This window comes from Aspergillus piperis (genome assembly GCF_003184755.1).
Source record: "Aspergillus piperis CBS 112811 unplaced genomic scaffold BO85scaffold_1, whole genome shotgun sequence".
NCBI lineage: Eukaryota > Fungi > Ascomycota > Eurotiomycetes > Eurotiales > Aspergillaceae > Aspergillus > Aspergillus piperis.
In genome coordinates this window covers 1757799-1777719 of record NW_020291591.1, presented here as the reverse complement: position 1 = coordinate 1777719, position 19921 = coordinate 1757799, and the positions used below count along the sequence as shown (strand labels likewise).

Below are 19921 nucleotides of genomic sequence, written 5' to 3'. Positions count from 1 at the left end.
AAACATGAATAAATATGGTAAAATGATACATGGTATATGAAGTAAAGTACAGGTACAAATATAGCTAGCACAAACAACTCCGACTTATATCACTTCCCTCCCAAAACACATCGCCACAACCAAAGACTATGCTATGCGCACAGCATCAAAACATAAATAAATTATATTGATTTAACCCTCCAACCACCCCACCCACTCCCTATCCAACCCCTTAACCACCTTCTCCAACTCCTCATCCCGCATCATCACCCCCGTCTCCACCAAAGCCCCAGGCAGCAGATACACCACCTCTCTCGCCTTCTCCCCCTCCCCCTCCCCATCCTCTTCAGCAGCAGCAGAACTCACCCCCCCAAAATGCACCTCATCCAAGAAATACCCCATGACAACTCTACACCGTCCACACCGTAGGAACAACCTCTTCTCGAACCCATCTTCCCTGCGCACGAGGGTATGTTTCCGATCGGGAATAGTGGTGGAGAGAAGAATCGTGTAGTGTTTTTGTTTCTTGGAAGGTTGTGAAGTGGAATTGGATTCTTCGTCGTCGTCGGTGGTGCTGTGATCGCGCGGAAGAGGGAGGATTAACGCCCCGTCTTTTGCGGGGTCTTTGCGTCTCGGTAGGGATGGGATTGATCGGGTCGTTGCGAGGAGGAGGTGGTTGCAGAAGCGGCAGTGGTGGGTTTGGACGGGGAGGCGGGGTTGTTGTTGTTGTTGTTGTTGCGATGTGGTGGAAGTTGTGGTTGTGGTTGTTGGTGGTGGTGGTGTTGGGTCGTCTGGCGTTGGGGTTGACATTGTGGGGTTGGATTTTGAGTAGGTGGGTAGGTAGTTGGTTTCGTGTAGTATGGTAGGTGTGATATGGTAGATTCAATTGTTGTAAGTTGTGGGCGTATGGTTGTTTGCGGTGTGTGGTGTGGATGGAGGGAAGCTGGTGGTGACGATGATGGGAGGTTCAATGTTAGGTGTGCTGAGGTTTTCGGCTTATCGATAACGGGGATGGGTTGGTTCCTTGGGAAATGGTACAACTAGCTCAAGGCAACCAAAGGGTTCATGGACGAAGCCTCAATGCTTGCTTGTTTATTAGCCTGGAAAGAACCTTTTTCTGTTCTTCTTCTTCTTCTTCTTCTTCTTCTTCTTCTTCTTCTTCTGCTTCTTTTATTTTTATTATTAGTATTATTTTTTTTTTAAATCTGATGGGCCATTTGCCACATACTAGTACTTACTCCTATAATGATCGAGCAGAGATCCCCGATGTGTCGCACTAATACTAGCATAAGCTACAGCATGATGCTGAGCAGCAAGTGACATGTGGGCTACATCGGTATTTGACAAACAGCAGAAGTCACTTCTGCACATTCCGAGTACTGAAATCGTGCTTCTGCAACACTACTTACTTTTGCTATGTCTTTCGTATGCTTGCTTTTTGGGGAGTGTTACCCGAGCCAATCAATTGACCTGTTGATCGGTAATTCTCGGTTATTATCTTCTCTTTCCCTATTTCTCTGGTTCGTTAATGCGAATTTAGCACATCCTAGCCTACACATTGTCCATCACTTAACTCTGTGGACAATCTTCAATGGCTGAGATCTACGAACCTTTCACCGTCAGCCCTGAATGAATCTTGTGTGACACGGCCCAATTAGCCGGCAGTGGTTGCAGACGGAAGACTTCTTGTACGAGGGTGTGATGAACCTGCAGCATTACCCTGGTACCAGCCGGCATTGACGATCGGACTTTGTCTGCGATGCACGATACTAGTTCATCCTTTTGTCCAATAGGAGTGTTCTTCACACTCCCAAAATCACTAATGCGACCTCTAGTTCCGGACTCACTATGATACCTTATCCGGCTGATGAAGAACTTCGTCCCCTTCGACAACTATTTCTCGTGGAAGCTGAGCCCAGCGCAGTATCTGCTTCACACCAGACTTTCCATTACCAGAATTTTCAATAGAAATTCCAAGACTATTTCTCGGATTCCTTGTCCGTTAGAGAGGCATTCTTGTCTAACCCCAACTGCCTCTCATCTTCCCTGCCAATTCCTTAGAACCCCCACATTCCTAGGAAACAAGACCAAAAAGTGTCTATTGATGCCCGGCATATGTGAATTCCCTACCCCAGGCCACTGTAAATTGTCCGTCGCAAGCTATTTGATGGATCCTCGGGTAATGCGGCTGTGAACAAGAACAGGAGTGTCAGGCACCGCTACATGAATCTCGGCCAACACGAATATTTTCTGGCACTGTACTCGTAGGGTGGCTCGGATATCATTGCTTCCCTTGTTATCTGGAGCAGCCACATCCGCTCTAGTGGTGCTTCGGCACCTATCGCGGCCCTTCCACTAGCGACTGCCAACACGTATTCAGCCGCTGATCCAAGAAATCAGTGAACAGTGGGGCCTTCGTCACGTATCTGCCGCTAGCTAAACTTTCGCAGCCTGAATCACAACACAAACGAGTCATTGAGGTGGGCTTGTTTATGTGGCTGGCTGAGATTCTGGCTGGGATCCTGTTGAAGAGATCTGCTCTACAGTAGTTGTCGCACAACGCATAGCTCGCCTGCTTCAAAGCGCAGACGTGTCGAGTCAGTGCTTCCATATCCTCGGTCTACGCCGACTCCTCATACTGGGGACAACATCGATAAGGGCCGAGATAACCGCATGCGGCCTACGGAGATTAATGGCGTCGTGGTGCCAGCTGAGGGAAGATCATGACAACAAAGTGGAGACGAGAGCGGGTCAGGACTCGATCAATAACTCCGTATTGCGCGAGGCGACGACGCTCTGGGCATTAATCGTTCGCTCCAGCTCGCGTGGCCGAGCAACCTGCGGTGAACTAGCCGATCTGATGGTAGGTGGGCTTGAACTAATCGGACATATCAGACGTGAGGGGTATATAAATGGCACGTTTCCGGACAGTGGCGATTCAGCAGGACTTCTACTAAATTCTCCGAGCTAAAGATGGAGCCTTCCCCGTTCAACATCACAGAACATGTTGTTGATTGCCAGCATATCCGAGAGTATGCCCGAGCGACTCGAGAAACCAACGATGTACTAAGGATTGCGGTCAAGCAATACACACCAAAGTCGAATCCAGATCCCCAACCTGGTGATGTGACCATCATTGGAGCTACCTCTGTTGGATCCCCTAAGGTAAGTCGGGACGTATATTTGCACAATACAGTGCAGTTAGAAATGTGACGCCAGAAAATGCAAATCAAAATTAATGCAATGGCACAGGAACTGAAAGAGCCGCTGTGGGAGGAGGTGTATCAAAGGTTAAGCCGCCAGGGACTCCGCATTCGCTCTATCTGGATTGCAGATTCAGCCCCACAGGCTAAGAGCGCGGCCATCAATGCGGAAAATCTAGGGTTTGAGCGTGCGTTTCGACATGTCTACCAGCCCATTCGCCCCAAATTAACCCTATCATAGCATCATGGTTCGACCACAGCCGAGACCTGCTCTACATGATCAATAAATTCAAGGGCGATATGCCGAAACCTATTATTGGTGTCGGACATAGCATCGGTGTTGGGCAACTGTAGGTCTTCTGTACTTCTGTATCACATGAATACGGATACTAATACACCAACGCCATCCACCAGATTGGGCCTAACCCTGATGCACCCCCGGCTTTTTACTTCCCTTATTCTTATAGAACCAGTGATAGCAAAGGATTTTGCTTCTGGAAGAGGCCCAGCCTTTGGGAAATCAGCCATGATCAAGAAGGATACATGGAAGTCCCGCGCTGAAGCAGAAGCCTATTTTCGGAAGGCACTCAAAGGATGGGATCCACGATGTCTTGATCTCTGGCTCAAATATGGCCTTCGAGACAACACCGCTGAAACCGAGAACCCCGAGTCCGCTGTCTGTCTAGCCACCACAAAGGATCAAGAAGTTGCACAGAGCTTACGCCCCAACTTCGTCGACCTGCAACCCGGCAGCAACCAATCGGATTACTTACACGATCCTACATTCTGGACCGATGTGACCGGCCATTCGGAAACTCTTCCGTTCTACCGCTATGAACCGATCGTGTTATGGAGACTACTCAAATACGTCCGGCCATCTGTACTATGGATCTACGGCGGAAAGAGTATCATGGCAGGACCAGAACAACGTGCAGAGAAGATACAGCGAACTGGAACAGGGGTGGGGGGTAGCGGTGGACACAAGAATGGCCGCGTCAAGGAGATAGTGATACCGAATGGTGGACACTTCGTTCCGTTCGAGGATGTGGCAGGAGTTGCTGGACCTGCTGCTGAATGGATCAAACAAGAGACGGACAGATGGCATGAGGAAGAAGAACGGATCAAGAAGGGCTGGCTGGAACTAACCGCTAAACAGAGGTCGTCAATCCCCAACGAGTGGCTCGCGCAGATGGACAAATACTTTATGAAGGGGAAGACGCGTGAAGCGCAAGTGAGGGCAAAGTTGTGAACAAATTCAAGGAAGTATATTGCTAAGTTCAAGTTGTCGGTGGACAACCCCGGACATCTACCCACATACATATATAAGTTCCACTAGTTGATGCACTTTAAAGGCAGTGTAACAAAGACCCTCCAATGATGCTGAGATCAAAGAACAAGAAGTAGATAATGTCCGGCTACGGTCACCTGACATAAGAAGTAAACCGGAAGCGATTCTCCACGCGGCCGGGAAGCCGATGATCGCCTCAAGCTCTTTCAATGAATGAGACACATCAACGAAATGCCACCACCAGAGCAAAGGGCTTCCACGCCCACCTCTTCACGAGCAGCTGGAAGATCACCACGGGTGCTCGCATGCGTGCTGTGCCAGCAGCGCAAAGTCAAATGCGACCGCAAGTTCCCCTGCGCCAACTGCGTCCGGGCCGGCGCGCAGTGTGTGCCCACTCTTGGCCCGCGCCCGCGGCGTCGCAGGTTCCCCGAACGAGAGCTGTTGGATCGCGTTCGGAGGTATGAAGACTTGCTGCGCCAAAATAATATACCTTTTGAGCCTTTGCATGCTCCTGTAGCGGAAGATAGTAGGGTCGTGGAGTCTGGAGATAATGCTCGTTCTGAAGAGCCTAATGTGGGGGAAGAGAGGGACGTGGCTGTCAAGGCTGAGCCAGTATACGCGGCTAAGTTGTGCTTCCGCAGTAAGGTTTATTGGAGTCGCGCTAATTATTGGGTAGGAATTACTGGAAGGTTCTCAATTCAGTGGTATGTACCTTTTCTTGACTTGGGCTGAACTACGCTTACAGTGGACGTCAGTCTCAAGATACTGGGGAGGTTGATTCCGATGATGACAGTGAGGAGGATGGCAATGATCTCACTCACTTTCAGTTCACTCTGGGAGGAAATGCCATAAACAAGATGTTTGATGAGGCATACAAGAACAACGACGAGGGGTTCATATTTGGATCACGCAAAGACAATGTGGATCTGTCGACATTGCACCCTGATCAAGTCCGGATATTCAAGCTCTGGCAAATTTACCTGGACAATGTTGACCCGCTGCTCAAAGTCACGCATACTCCGACTCTGCAAGCACGTATTATTGGTGCTCTTAGTGATCTGACTCGTATAAGCTCGGAACTAGAAGCACTCTTGTTCAGTGTGTATAGCGTCGCTATCATGAGTCTCGACGATGAAGAGTGCCGAACGTCGTTCGGGTCTCCGAGGAAAGAGCTTTTGCGAGGATATCAATTTGGATGTCAACAAGCCTTGCTCAATTGTAACGTGTTACGCACCGGGGATCGCGAGTGCTTAACTGCGTTGTTTCTGTATCTGGTTAGTCCGTCGAGTGACTCTGTCGTTTGTATCTCTAACCATGGCAGGTGTCTGTGAGGTATGAGACGGATCCGAGGTCTTCGTCCTCGATGCTTGGAGTTGCTATTCGAATTGCTCAACGCATGAGTATCCATGACGAAAAGGCAAATACTAGGTGTGGTGCGTTGGAGGGCGAGATGCGCCGGAGATTATGGTGGTCCTTGATCATGTTCGACAATCGCATTGGCGAGATGTCAGATCACAAAACTTCAATGTTGATACCAACCTGGGATTGCAGCAAGCCTCGCAATTTGGCCGACAATGATTTGCAACCGGAGATGAAAGACTTACCAGCTGCTCAAGCAGGTCCGACCGAAGCGTTGTTCATAACTGCGCGCAGTGAACTAGGGGACTTTCTGCGACATAGCGCCTTTCACCTAGAATTTGTCAATCCATCCTTGAAGGCAGTCGCCAGAGACACAAAGGGTGATGGCATGACTGATCTAGAAAGGAGGATAGAGGACCAGTATCTCCGACTTTGCAATCCAGACAACCCGCTTCACTATCTGACCATCTGGATGATACGTGGCTTCCTTGCAAAACACCATCTGCTTGAAGAATACTCGAACTTCTCGCCCGCGCAGCACTCAGAAGCGCAGCGCAACAGCGCCAGCTCCTGTGCAATGCGGATTCTAGAGTCCGATACCAAATTGATGAAATCTCCCCTTACTAAACGGTACCGCTGGCATATTCATATGTACTTTCCGTTTCCTGCACATCTACATTTGATTCATGATCTGAAGAAGCGGCCTACGCAAGAGCACGCCCATGAGATGTGGAAGGCCATGAGCGAAAACGCCGAAATACGCTTCGAAGACATGCATAGATTCCATCCGCTTTCTGAGATTGTGTCGCGAGATATTCTCCAGGCCTGGGAGGCGTATCAAGCAGCATTAGGGGAACTTGGAGAAACGGTATCGCCCCCATGGATTGTGCAGAGTGCTAGAACAAATTTCAACTATCCGTATAACGACACGGGAAGTTGCAGCGCAGAGCAGCCGAATGACCCGGAGGTCGCCCCTTCACTCTCTATACCCACGGAGCATGGTATTCCTAATCTGCTATCCGGCATGGAAGGATTTGGCAGCGCAGCTTCCGGGTTTGGAGGATATTCGGACATATTTGAACAGGCTGTCCTGGAAGGTGACGCGTATCAGTCAGGCTGGCCCACGATGAGCTTCTACCCAATGTGGTAGGGGTGATGAAGACTAAGCCTCGTTATTGCGTGCCCTGTACGGCAGCTATTGAATTGCGGATCGAGCGGATCGAATATAATAGTTCGACTGACGAGAAATTGCGATAGAGTTGTCATCGCGTTGTTCGCCCTTCTTCTTGGGAACTAATTTCAGACGATGAGTCTGATTCAGGTCATTTTTTTAGGCCCAATGGAGGTCATGCGGAGAAGAGTGTCCAACGCATATGTGAGTATCCTCGCTCACTGTTGCTTGGCTGAAGCATTCAAGAAAGGCGCTGATGATGCACTTCGCCAAATTTCAAGTATAGCAATTGTAGCCACAAGCAATGCCTTGTGCACCAAATAAGCACGGTACGATTGCTAAGGAAGTGCAGAAGTAATACAGATGTTCAATCTAGTTTCACAGCATGATCTTGGGAGCGCAAATGGTGCCTGGCGCCACTCTGGGGCTCCGGCCCGGAGCGGAGCATGGAGCAGCCTCCGCTCACTGCATCTCCGGTTGATACAATCTGACTAGGCGAGTCTGCCTGCCTGTCACATACTTAGCTCATATTAATTGGATGTCCGGTTTGCCTATTGGGGGCTCATCAGTGGATCGAATCCTTCCGCTTTGCCCGATGGTCTTCCTCTGTGGGCCGTCGACGCGATGGCAGTGCTGCTCTGCTGCTCCGTCCCACCTATTGCAAGGCTAACAGGACCGGAAGACTCACTAGCAACCACCAACCAGCCATGGCTGCAGTCTCAAATCCACTATTGGTCAAGCCAGAACTTGGGGTTCGTCAGCCTTGTGTCCCGCCGCTACAACCCCAAGACCCCCCTCACGCATTGCACATGTCTCAGGTTCTCTTCAAAAACCCTTTTTCCATTTCCTGACTTGAGAAACTCCAATATTGTATCGCGCAGCCATGTCTCGAAAGCCCACTACATCAGAACCGACGAAGCGGAGGAGAGCAGGCGGCACAAGGTCGCGGAATGGGTGTCGCACCTGTCGGTAAGTCACTACCATTCAGTCCTCACTCGACTGCCGCGGCCGCTTATTCCTTTATCGCATGCAACAGCGCCCGCCGTATTAAGTGCGACGAAACTCCAAACCAATGTAAAAATTGCACATCAACCGGGCGCTCCTGCACCTATGACATCCACCGACTCCCGCGCGCAGAAAATAACACGCACCGTCATCCCCCAAACCTACTCACTCAAGTAACGGATGGCTTTCGCTGGGCGATAACATCCGACGAGCGGCGCTGCTTCTCGCACTTTCAACACTTCACAATCCCAGGACTACTGGAACTCTTCGACTCGGAACTATGGAAACAGCTCGTCCTTCAGATCAGTTACTCCGAGCCAGCGGTCTACCACGCTGCGGTAGCCTTGAGCGCCGTACATCAGGACGTGGAGGTATCGGGGATGCCATTGCCAGGTCAGACTCGGCAGAATATCTGGCAGAAGTTTGCACTCGAACAGTCCGCACGCTCGTTCGGGATTCTGAGTCGACGGCATGCGAGTGATCCCCACTTGCGAGAAGTCATGCTGCTCTGTTGCCTCCTGTACTCGCTCCTAGAGCTCTTACAAGGTCAATACGAGCGAGCATGCCACCATCTCCAAGGCGGCCTACGCATCCTCCGAGAGCTCAAGGTCCAGGAGCCTCTAGTAGACGAGACCGAATCACCGGTGGAGAAATGCCTAGTAGCAGCCTTCGTACAGCTCGATATCCAGTCGACATATTACGGCGTCGACGGGCCAGTTCTATGCGTGGACAACGAACTAGGCAAGTACCAATGGCAACTGAAGGAATCCGACTCCTTCACAAGCCTGATCGAGGCCCGTCAAGCCATCGAGCCCCTAGTCAGTGGCGTGTTTCGTTTCACATCGCAATCCTGGCCACTATCTCCCGCCGACGTGGCGAGAGATTACAACTCCCTGCTTCCACGTCAATACCAACTCCTCTCTCAACTAACCCACTACGCCGAACTATTCACCCCATTCTACAGCCACACATACCCCACCCTCACACGAAAAGAGCAACGCGGCTCCGACATCATCTACATCCTCCACCGGACCCTCACATTATCCGTGAAAACCTGCCTCCTAGCCAAGAACCCCGCCGTACTCGACCTCTACACACCAGAGTACCAAGAAGTATTATACCTCGTCGAGGCACTCTTACAGCGCTACCCGGAACGCCCAGCATTCACACTCGACGTGGTCATCCTACCCAGTTTATACCTGATCTCATTCGGATGCTACGATATCCGGGTACGACTACGCGCCATCGAAGTGCTGCAGCAATGGCCGCATCGCGAAGGACTGTTCGAGTCGAAGTGGACATCGTTCCTCCTACTCGAATTTGTGAAAGCAGATATCAAGAAGGACGCGGAGAATGTGCCAGCAGGAACGATGGATGAGAAGTCGGATACTGGGTCAAGTTCCACTGCGAGCTCGCCATCCGCTACGGTGGATCAGTACATGTCTACTGTGGGACACATTGAGCGCATTCAGCAGCAGATCATGAGTGGCCAGGACTTTGTCTTTCAGGATGCCCTGCAGAGCGCGGATTATTTGACTTCGTGGTCGTGTGTGAAGGCGATTGCGCCGAAGAGGGGGGCGCATGCTTAACTGAATACATCATACTGTGCCCACCCTATCTACAATATACTAAATATAGTATCTTAGAAAAGTGACACACATTGCTAATGATCACCACTCAAGAACCACAATGATCCATCTCCTCCCACCCCTGCCTCAACCGCGCATAGCACTTCTGCATCGGCCACGAATGCAAATCACGCGTCCGATCAATAATCCCAACCAGCGCTTCACGCTCCTCCCACTCAGTAAAATACTCCCCATAGAGAGTAATGGCTATCACGGCAGTGACTAACGCCGGATGACAGTGCGCGTGGTGCACCGCAATGCCGCATATTCTGAGCACGATGGATCGGACTTCTGCTTCTGCTTTGCGATGCGCGGCACGGGTGGAGTTTCTGATACTTTAGTTAGGACTTTGGAATTTGGAATTTGGATTAGGATTTGGATTTTGGGTTATGGATAAGGGTTGTGGAACGTACGATAGGTATGGATTCTGGGCCGTCAGGATCATATTAGCTATCTCGAGGTGCTGCACTGCAGTCACTTGCTCGTCGGAGCTGTACCAGATTGTCGGGAAGAGTTCGCCGCGGGATCGGTCTGCTTTCTTTTCGAAGAGGGGTGCGAGGTCGTGACGGTAGTCGTGTTGGAGTTTGCGGTGGCGGAGCATGAGGCGATCTGAAGGCAGTCAGAGATGCTTAGCATGATAGTTGACGGTACGAGAAAAAAGACTAAGTTTGGATAAAGGGACCACGAACTCCATTCCTCACGCGTACCGTCACCCCAGCGCCACTTTGTCACTTCACTAGCGAGCATTACTAACGTGTTTGCAACAGAAGCCTTTCGCCAGTCTTCCGGACTGAATCGCATCTTGGGTGCACGCTGCCTTGTCAACGCGTAGTATACCTCCTGTCGGATAACGATCCAATACGCCGCCGTAGCGAGAGACTGTTCCAACCGGTGGGATATCATAGCGTCGATGATTCTCTGCGTGATGGCTAAGAAGTTCACTCTGTCTTGCGTGGACATGTCGTGGTCCTCGAAATCCTCTTCCATTTCTTCGTATTGGCGGAGAATAACCGTGGCGACCATTATGTTTTCTTGTTCCGTGGGATCGGTTATTTCGGGGAACTTGAGGAGTTCGGGGATGCATTTGAGGGTGTATTCCACGGCTGTACATTTCTGTAGATTGAGGAGAAGCTGTCCGCGATAGCAAATCCCATTGGGTGTTGCATACTGTGGGAGGCGAGATAGGTGGCGTGCTGAAACTGCGAAGAGAGCGTTGCGGATGATGGAGCAGTGTTGGGCTCGCCGCGGTACGACGAGTTGGAAGTGTCGACGGTCGTCGCAGTGGTCGAACTGTGGTGTTTCAGATGAGTAGGTATAGTAAGGCATTGGTTGGCTTACCCAGGGTGATATTTCCTCGATGAAATGGCGTAGGAGGCAGGCCTCTTGTACGGTGGTCTGCGCGGGCTTGGGAGTGGGGAAAGGGCTCTGTGTTTCAATTGCTGTTGATGATGGTTGCATCCCATTGATCGAGGATTTCCTACTAGGGTTGTTCAAAGTATCCCACTCGTGTGCAATATAAGACCGTCCGTTGACGTTGGCCGTATCACCAGATATGACGGGGTGAAAGCCATTCCGGGACGGATCATAAGGTGGTGGGCTTTGAATCTCAAAGTGAGTGCCACGATGACTGCAATTATCCCGAGTCAAGACATGATCATCTGTTTCGCCGGATGTTGGTGTGTCGCATTGCACTGTTGACTCCTGGTATGGTGATTGGCTCTGAACCACATCCATGGACTGTGGGAGTGAAGAGTCTCCGGAGAACAGCTTCCATTTCCTTGGCTGGCTGCTCATCCAAGATTGGTCTTTCGAGAAGTTCCCATCAAGCCGGGCCGTCGACCCTTGACGGAAAACAGACTTTCGCTGAACTGGCCTACAGACCAAGTCCTTCTCCTTACATCGGGTGCATGTCGGTTGCTGTTTATCACCTGTACTCAAGTTGAGCAGACATTGAGCATGTTGTTCCGAAGCAGACCTACATCTCACGTGTTTCTCTGGTCAAATAGCATTAATGTACATGAAATAGATGAGTAATGCTTCTAATTCCTACCGCGGCAGTTAGAGCAAGGAGTCCGTGCCAGTGCAGACTGCGAGGATGGTGGCATTGTTGGATGTGAAGCAATTGGCGGTAACGGCAATTCGACGGCGCGGCCTACTCTTTCGGGCCAAAGCCGCCTTGAGGGGAAGTTCCCCACATCCCCGCATTCCTTGCATTCTCCCACGAGACATAATTTCATCAAGATAAGCGTTTCATTTCACTAACAATCCTATGAGCTTCGGGGCTATACAGGATCAGTGCAAGTCATTGCAGTTTACTCGCTCGCCACTCTCGTTAAACCGGACTACCTCCCCAGATAGCAGAGCCCGTTGCAGAGCTTGTCCAATTTTCATCACCATGATTCCTCGCTCTAGCGGCAGCGGAACTTCGGTATCCTTGAGCACTGCATTCACAAACTCGTTGGCTTCCACGGCAAATGCGTTCTCGAATCGCTCCCAGTATTCCGGCTGCACTTCGTGTCGCATACCAAGTTTATCGGCGAGGACAACGTTGTTCTGTCGCGGAATCACGTTGACCATCACCTTGCCCTCAGTTCCAGTGATCTCGGTGCAGACATCATGTCCATGTGCCTGGGTCCGCGAGCAGTAGAAGTATGCAATCTTGCCGCCCCAGAACTCAACAACACCGACTGCATTGTCTACATCCGCCAGTTCCTTCAGCTCAGGGTGATGCTGAAGCGTGCCAGCTGCCCAACAAGCTTTGGGTGTCGGGTTATCCAAGAACCAGAGCGACAAGTCAATATCGTGGATAGCACAATCAACAAAGATACCACCGTTGCGGGATGCATACCGGACAAAGAAGCCCGTCTCATCCTTCAGGTCGCAGGTATTGGACCGCACCAAGAACGGTGATCCAATGGCCTTTTTATCGAAGATCTTCTGGCTCGCGTCCCGGTAGGAGGCATCGAACCTGCGCGAGAATCCAGCCATCACTTTGAGTGAAGGCTTAGCTCTTGCTGCGTCGACCACTGACTGGGCCTAGTGTCGAAAAGTCAGCGTGGGTTCATCAGTTACGCCAGTAATAGCATACCTCAGCCAAGTCCGTACTCAGGGGCTTTTCACAAAGGACATGCAGATCCTTGTTGATAGCGGCCAGAGATTGGCTTGCATGCACGTCGGTACTACTCGAGATCCAGACTGCTTGAAGTCCAGGGTGAGCCAGCATGTTGTCGTAGTTGTCGTAGACGGTGATGCCAAAGTCTTTATACTCCTGGTTGCTCGTGGCCCATTCAATCTCGCTAGCATCAGTGCTGCAGACCGCCGCCACTTTCGCCTGTGGGACCCGGTAGAGCAATGTATGCACATGACGTTTGCCCTAATGTATGTTAGCGCTGGCAGAACATACTGAGAATGCAAAAGATGCGTACCATCCGGCCAAGGCCAACAACTGCAATCTGGACGGAACTCATGGTGGCGTTTCTGGTGATGATTGATATACTTGAGAAGTTTTTGATCTAGTATGCTTTCAGTGAGATTTAAAATGCATTCTGGGAATCATGAGCTCTATTTATGCGCTTTGGTGTTCAGTATACAGAAGCTGGTCACCTTACAATTGTATGTGCAGCCGCCGACACTTGCCTAATACGGTAAACGGCTGTTGGCGGCCTTGGCCGCAGCCTCGCCGGGACATACCGGAATAGGCAAAATATAGTAATATCATGCATTTTTCGAACCTCACAGGTTGGCCCATCATTGTAATAACGGACATTGAAACCCGATGTTGGATACTCGCAAATCGAACATTTGACATCGTTGAATTCTGGAAATGCTGTCGTAGAAGGAAATAATGCCCGTTGTCCTGAATGTGGAAGATCATGTGACCCACTCAGCGATAACCATCCGTTTGATGCTATCAATTTGTTATCCACTCATCCATCCCCCAACATGGCAACGATAGGAATCCATCTTGCAGTTCCATGCCACGACACACGTCGCTAAGGCCTCCAAGTACCAGCTAATATTAATATCAGTTCTACATATGGTTAAGGCCGGGGTATACTCCCCAACCGGCTTACACCATGAAGAATGTACGGAATGACTTTCTCCCTGCCGATCGGAAAATTGCAACCCGAGGTACGGAAATCGATCACAACTTACTGCAAACCCTGCTGACACTCCAGACTGCCGTTTATGCACGAAAAGACGCATAAAATGTGATCGGACTATTCCACAGTGCCGTAAGTGCACTATTCGGGGGCTCAGTTGTCCTGGGTTCGACGCAGTTCAGTTGAATTGGAACCATGCCATGGCACGTCGAGGGAACCAGTCTTTATCTCGACCTGGATTCAGTCCGCAAGATCGAGAAACGGAAGGCTACATCGTCAAGCATGGTACTTCTATCCTCCATACATTTGTTGTGGAGGCTAGTCCGCCGATCCCTCACCCTCTGACAGATGATGGTCTCGGTCGCCGCCAGTCATCGACGGTCCTGGGTGAACGACTGATCAACCATTTTAGCCGGCACGTTGTAAGCATATTCTCGTGGATCGACAGTCACAAGAATCCATGGAGAAAGATCGTGCTGCCTCTGGCGCAAGGGTCTATAAGTGTCCGCCTGTCTATACTGAACCTCGCTGCTGCTCACTTAGCAGCCACATCTACTGGTACCATTGCATTACGTATGAAACAGGTCAATTTTAGCCTAAGAGATATTGCCTTACGCAGCCTAAACCAAGAGATCCAGCGCCAACTAGACTGTCATGCCGTGAAGCCCCCTGACCAGCTATGTCTGACTAGAATTCTCATTGCTGCGATTACACTTTGCCATGCGGAATTGGTGACTCGCGATTCGACTGACTGGACTACTCATCTACATGCCTGTCGTGCCATCGTAAGCAGGTATGGAGTGTGCGCTCGCAACGAGACTCTCGATCCCATGACACAATTTGCGATCAAAGAGATCAGGGACGTTGAGGTATTCAATAATGTCTTCTCCTTCTCAGGCAGCAGTAAAGTAGCGACTACAGCAATCGAGTTCCAGCCATGGACATTTACAGACCTGATTAATGACATTACTGCTATGGAAAGACATCAATATGGGTATCTCATTGAAGGCCGACAGCCACCTGATGTCAACTTCAACATCTGGCAAGCAAAGCTAGAGCAGGCCTCCACACAAATGAGTCTGTCGGATATCACATGTCTCTTGTCCCAGGGGAAGACTACGCGAGAAGGCTTTGAAGCTCTCATAGACACACATTATTACGCGTCGCTTATCTACCTTCATCAGGCTTTTGCATCTCCAACCGCAATGATGAAAACCGTCTCCTCTACCGTACCCATACTGCTTGATAGAATTCAAAGGGTTGTCTTGGCTTCCGGTGATGCATTCTCACAGGACCTCTTCTTCCCTCTGTTCATTGCTGGCACAGAGTGTTGGGGAGATGAGGATAAGCAACGAATAGTTGAACAGATTCTGCTAAAGCTACTTGTGACGACTGGGTTGTGGTGCAACCATAGGGCACTGGACTTTCTGCGTGCATTCTGGTCCAGCTCAAAGCATCATGGCACCGGGAAATGGATACAGTATGGTCGAGATTCCAAACAACAGCTGGGTCATCTTCTTGTGTTCTGAGGTGGATGAGCTCGGAGAAAACTCCGTATCTAAAACACTATTGAATATCATCTGCGGGTGGTTCCATGCAGCTCATATGTCACGCCGTCACATATCAACAGTTTCTTCATCCTCAACGCCGAACAACACCCTCATCGGATCCTGATAGTGCATGAAGCCAACACCGGGCTCGCAGACCCCATACCCTAGAAGTCTCTGGGCTTGGGGCTTCATGCTCTTAACCCGTTCCAAAGTAACGACCAAGAACTGGTTCTCAGCCGGACGCAGCGTCGGCTTGCAGAGGAAGATTCCCACCGTTTCGCGGTAATCGTTTCTAAGCGCCAGAATGGTCACCAAGTGCAACATGGAAAAGAAGAAAGGCGCAACCTACTCAGTGACATTCGCACCACCAGCATGATACAGATTTCCCAAGAATATGAACGCATCACCGGGTTCCAGTTCCGCAGGGACGGTCTCTTCATCTAATGGTTGCCGCTCTGGGCCCCAGAGATGTGAGCCTGGAATGGCCACGGTCGCTCCATTTGCCTTGGTTGTCTTCGTTAGTGCAGTAACACAACCAATCATCACAGGCAGTTGAGCGTCATGTGGATGATAGTCACTGCTATTCTATCAGCCTACTAGCCTGGCTTAGACCCTACAGACATACTTATCATCACGATGAAGCACCTGCTGCTTGCTTCCCGGTGTCACCCGGAACCCAGCCGTGCTAGAGATGATCGGCTTTCCAGACACCGTCACCTTATGATCGCCCCTCCAGAAGGAATAGCTGGATGAGACAAGTGCATTGGCGATGTTGATATAGGTCGGATTGCATGCCAAGTCGACGCAGGCATCTGAGATGCCTAGCAACCCGGTAGCACGCTGGGTGGTTGGAGGGAATAAGCCATATTTGTCAGGTATATCTTTGTCGAAGTGTGGCTTGAGATCTTGTTTGATCCGTTCGGCTGCATCGTGTGTGATTAGGCTCTCTACAATCACGCCTCCGTCTCGGCGGATTGCCTCGACGAGGACATCAGTAGAGGTAGCGGTAGCATTGAAGCGTGCGAAGGAAGCCTTCCCATCGTTGGAGGTAGCAGGAGCAATCATTGTGACCAATAGATGAAACTTCAGATAAATGTCTTCAATAGAGATACCCAAGAGAAGATGCTTCTATTCCGAAAAACATAGTGGATTTACTCGACCTTAAATAGCCGATTGAGCCAGACACAGAAACTTTATCTACAATCCCTTATCACTACTAGTATTACTATCTACCCCTCTCAAATGCAACACAATACCCCTCGACAAACCATCCCATGAACCTTCTCCTCCCGAACCTCGTATAGACAAGTAAACCCCGACCCCAATCCGGCAATATACGTGAGAAAGCTTATCCCCGCAAAGGATCCTTTCACCCACCCATACACCCATCCACTCGCGGAATTTGAGAACTGTGGGGTAAGGAGAGAGCCAATCAAGTACCGACACCCATTCGGCATTTGACAACTATATTGAAAACTGTATCCGTAGTGCATTTATTTGTTAAGAAACATATATTACCTGCAGTTAATTATGAGCCAAATATTTTTTGACTGGAAGGAAGAAGAGCGGGATACTTACTGATACTACTTACTTAGTAGTAAGTAGTATTTTCTGCAGGGTTTCGAAGGGAAGCACTTCTACTTAGTGATTATGCTCTAATGGCTGCGTTACCGACTGTTGGTGAGTAAGTCTAGCATAATGGGGTGTGTGTGCGTGCGCGTGTGTGTGTCTGGACTCTTTGGCTATACTAGTATAAGCTTGGCTGAGAAAAAAAATCATACTACTAGGGTACTAAGTAAAACATGGCATTCCTAGGCGAGACTCACATAAGACGATGAATGCAAGCACAGCCCATGTCGGAATCTGCAATATAATATAATCATGTGCTATGAAACCATACTCAGCCACACACAAGGTATTAAAATGCAACTAACTATCAACGTCCATGATACTGGCAACGCTTGCATGGACGGGTTATGGCTACTGCAATGATCTAAACATGTAAAAGCAGGGATTGGGCGTTATTGAGACAGTTTGACCTGACCAATGGAATTAGTTTCAATTGATATTCTTATACCTGGTTATGCTAACTAATATATCATGACCAACAGGATATGTTGTGTAAGCGCCGCGGTGTGTGGTACGGCCAGCCCAACCAACTAAGCAATTGTGATCAGCGGCTCCGGCCGAAAGGAGCCGCTTTTGGGTGGGGAGGGAGGTGTACATATTGCTCCACGCACTGTGGCTATGAGCACGCGGTGGGAGGAGGTCATGTCTACATAGTTGGGTGGTCGTTGGTGGGTAGTATTGTTAATAATTGCTGCATTGAGATTTGGTATCATGGGGTTTGTTAGAGCAAAAGCAACGATAATCCCCTCAGGAATGGTGAACTAGTCGTACATCATAGTATATGCTGTCACAAAACATTGTCGCTTTCATCAATGTGCCGGCATTCGATGAGCGATGTTTGCGACAAAAAGCCAACGGGTTATTTTGTATACAGAAAACTTGAATCTTTGGGACCAGCCCGATCAAGCAAGGTTGTCAGACGATTCAGGTGTGTCTCCAAATAACAACTCGTGTCTGTCCCGCCAAAAGTCCGTTATCTCTTTCATATATCCCGTCTTCTGAAGAGGCAATTCCCATTCCGGTGTGTGCGCCTCGGCTACCTTGAGGTAGGGGTCCATGATCTCGTCGAACCGATCTGGTGGTGCACCGGGGAAATGAACCAGGAGATCTCCATGATGTACTTGCGAGTCCACGGGGCGATCGGGGTTGAGATCAACAGCATCGGCGTTTCGCGGGTAGGCATTGAACCATCGCAAAGGGTAAAATACAATAGAACGGCGGAAGTATTCGTGCTCAAGGATAACATTATCCATGGCGGACTGGTCTGCAAATAAAAGGCTAACCTCGGGATATGATGTTGGGTAGGCAAGTGTAGCAGAAAGCAATTCGATGGCCCACTGATTGACGCGGATAAAGAAAACTCCGTTGTTCATGCCGTTCCAGTCGCTGGTCATGAGGAGATGAGTATCGTCGAATTGAGGAGGTGGGAGGAAGATGTCGAGGGGAATGTTGGGGTTCATAAGGATAGTGTCTCCATCAAACCAACTGTTTGTTGGGAACTTTGGTTAGTCTACGGTAGTGATAACCAAGTCTCCTCATATGCAGGATTGGCAAACTCACAATAACCATTTTGCTTGATCTTCTTCTGGCTTTTCCATTTCTTCGATGAGAGCTGATAGGAGAATGGCAGGTTTACTCCAGTATCCCCCCAGGATGGGTTTGCGCAGAACGGTCATAGGATATCCGAATTTGAGTGAGTGATCCTCATGGGTTTTTAAACCTCGATAATAAGAGGTTCGGTTACCATAGACCATAGTGACCTTGCGGATAACAGGTTGAGGCTCTGATGATTGTTCCTCGTGAGGGCTTTCTGGTAAGGTCAGCCTACGAATTACAAGGTAACTTGGAATGAAGTAGACTCACGGAATTGGGAGAACATCTTCATTAGGCCAATAACGACCATGAAAGCCATCACCACATTAGATAACGACCTGAGCCAGAATCGCTGGCTCCGGCCCATCGTGAAGTATGCACGGTGCATGGTGGGCTCTTTCATTCTGATTCCATTCCTGGTGGGCGAGATCGCAATAGATGGGTGAGAGCATGGTGCGCAGTTTAGGGCGGAGAGGGCACCCATATAACCAAACCAATTCACAGCCTACCCTGAACAAGTAGCAGGGTGGTCACTACAACCCCAACGGATAGCATGGGTATTTGGGGTCCTGGCCATTGATTGATCACTGAATGACGGCGCCGGTCCTGCAGCTAACCTATGGCCATTGTCGAATGTGGTAAGAATCTGCAGGATGCTGGCTGCGCGCCGCTCGCCTCCATCTGTTGATTGACAGAAAACAATGGGCTACGGATGCCCTTCTGGGGTTAGCGATTGCTTAGGGAGGGGATCCGGCCTGCTCGGATAGTGACTAGGCCAGGCACTAAACAGCGGCTGAGCCGAATGGTTCTGGCCGAACTGAGGGGTGCACGAATGGTAGAGGCCTATCAAGTCAGCTGGGAAGACCGTGCAGGGGTCCATTGATGTAGGGATCTTGTAACACCGAATGAGATTGTTCGACGTAGCGCGGAGGCAGTGTGATAGCACCGGTTGTTTTTAGTGCCACCCATTAATTAGACTAAGGGACCCATCCTAATATAACGATTACCCCTCGTGCCTTTGCTAACCGAAATGCAACCGGAAGATCGCCGAGGGCGCCTGACTAGAGGAGAGAAAAGCAAAACGGGGATATGTCAGCCTTACCATTCGCAGGATCATGCACATGCATGAAAGATGACAAAAGTTGACACTTTCATGAAGAAACTGAATATAATCATAGGATCATGTCGAGCCGACCGTCCGAGTGCAAAGGAAGAAGAGGAGCAAGTGACTTCCGCGCGCTAAGCTGGCAGCTCGGAATAGCTTTCCTCCCCGGAACTACTCGGGGCCCGTTGGCCCGTGGTCATAGGCCAGTGCTCTCCATTCTCCTGTTAAGGATTCGCTTGGGTTTAGCTTAGCTCAGGACGGGCCGGAATCCACGCGGGATTCGGGCGGATTTACGATGCGTCTGTTTT

At 50.0% G+C, this 19921-nt stretch overlaps 9 protein-coding genes across 9 annotated transcripts; 4 read left to right on the top strand and 5 right to left on the bottom strand.

The window, feature by feature from the left end:
- Positions 1 to 2: 2 nt before the first annotated feature.
- BO85DRAFT_444462 (uncharacterized protein) lies at positions 3 to 987 on the bottom strand. The gene has a single exon (XM_025659020.1). The coding sequence runs from the start codon at positions 787 to 789 to the stop codon at positions 172 to 174; it is 618 nt and encodes a 205-aa protein (XP_025521040.1). The 5' UTR covers positions 790 to 987; the 3' UTR covers positions 3 to 171.
- Positions 988 to 2952: 1965 nt separating this feature from the next.
- On the top strand, positions 2953 to 4484 carry BO85DRAFT_410770 (toxin biosynthesis protein; the record flags this gene model as incomplete). The annotated part of the gene is made up of 4 exons (XM_025657493.1): positions 2953 to 3144; positions 3232 to 3370; positions 3424 to 3532; positions 3597 to 4484. 4 exons carry the CDS (start codon positions 2953 to 2955, stop codon positions 4429 to 4431), a joined length of 1275 nt encoding a protein of 424 aa, XP_025521039.1. The 3' UTR covers positions 4432 to 4484.
- Positions 4485 to 4701: 217 nt separating this feature from the next.
- Positions 4702 to 6979, top strand: BO85DRAFT_360719 (C6 transcription factor; the record flags this gene model as incomplete). Its single annotated transcript, XM_025655562.1, has 4 exons — positions 4702 to 5082; positions 5147 to 5174; positions 5233 to 5744; positions 5792 to 6979. The coding sequence occupies 4 exons, from the start codon at positions 4702 to 4704 to the stop codon at positions 6977 to 6979; spliced, it is 2109 nt and encodes a 702-aa protein (XP_025521038.1).
- A 452-nt stretch (positions 6980 to 7431) lies between these two features.
- BO85DRAFT_18392 (Zn(II)2Cys6 transcription factor domain-containing protein) lies at positions 7432 to 9777 on the top strand. The gene is made up of 2 exons (XM_025654367.1): positions 7432 to 7969; positions 8037 to 9777. The coding sequence occupies exons 1-2, from the start codon at positions 7884 to 7886 to the stop codon at positions 9592 to 9594; spliced, it is 1644 nt and encodes a 547-aa protein (XP_025521037.1). The 5' UTR covers positions 7432 to 7883; the 3' UTR covers positions 9595 to 9777.
- Positions 9639 to 11508, bottom strand: BO85DRAFT_18396 (uncharacterized protein). Its single transcript, XM_025654368.1, has 4 exons — positions 10972 to 11508; positions 10323 to 10923; positions 10047 to 10242; positions 9639 to 9962 (listed from the first exon to the last, which is right to left on the bottom strand). Exons 1-4 carry the CDS (start codon positions 11425 to 11427, stop codon positions 9683 to 9685), a joined length of 1533 nt encoding a protein of 510 aa, XP_025521036.1. The 5' UTR covers positions 11428 to 11508; the 3' UTR covers positions 9639 to 9682.
- A 347-nt stretch (positions 11509 to 11855) lies between these two features.
- Positions 11856 to 13096, bottom strand: BO85DRAFT_444459 (Gfo/Idh/MocA family protein). The gene has a single exon (XM_025659019.1). The coding sequence runs from the start codon at positions 12619 to 12621 to the stop codon at positions 11926 to 11928; it is 696 nt and encodes a 231-aa protein (XP_025521035.1). The 5' UTR covers positions 12622 to 13096; the 3' UTR covers positions 11856 to 11925.
- Positions 13097 to 13608: 512 nt separating this feature from the next.
- Positions 13609 to 15309, top strand: BO85DRAFT_18372 (Zn(II)2Cys6 transcription factor). The gene is made up of 2 exons (XM_025654366.1): positions 13609 to 13764; positions 13812 to 15309. Exons 1-2 carry the CDS (start codon positions 13710 to 13712, stop codon positions 15263 to 15265), a joined length of 1509 nt encoding a protein of 502 aa, XP_025521034.1. The 5' UTR covers positions 13609 to 13709; the 3' UTR covers positions 15266 to 15309.
- A 43-nt stretch (positions 15310 to 15352) lies between these two features.
- BO85DRAFT_359390 (phytanoyl-CoA dioxygenase family protein) lies at positions 15353 to 16351 on the bottom strand (the record flags this gene model as incomplete). Its single annotated transcript, XM_025655510.1, has 3 exons — positions 15353 to 15578; positions 15636 to 15863; positions 15912 to 16351. 3 exons carry the CDS (start codon positions 16349 to 16351, stop codon positions 15353 to 15355), a joined length of 894 nt encoding a protein of 297 aa, XP_025521033.1.
- A 1377-nt stretch (positions 16352 to 17728) lies between these two features.
- Positions 17729 to 19078, bottom strand: BO85DRAFT_18340 (glycosyltransferase family 34 protein). Its single transcript, XM_025654365.1, has 3 exons — positions 18779 to 19078; positions 18476 to 18721; positions 17729 to 18400 (listed from the first exon to the last, which is right to left on the bottom strand). Exons 2-3 carry the CDS (start codon positions 18667 to 18669, stop codon positions 17818 to 17820), a joined length of 777 nt encoding a protein of 258 aa, XP_025521032.1. The 5' UTR covers positions 18670 to 18721; positions 18779 to 19078; the 3' UTR covers positions 17729 to 17817.
- Positions 19079 to 19921: the final 843 nt, after the last annotated feature.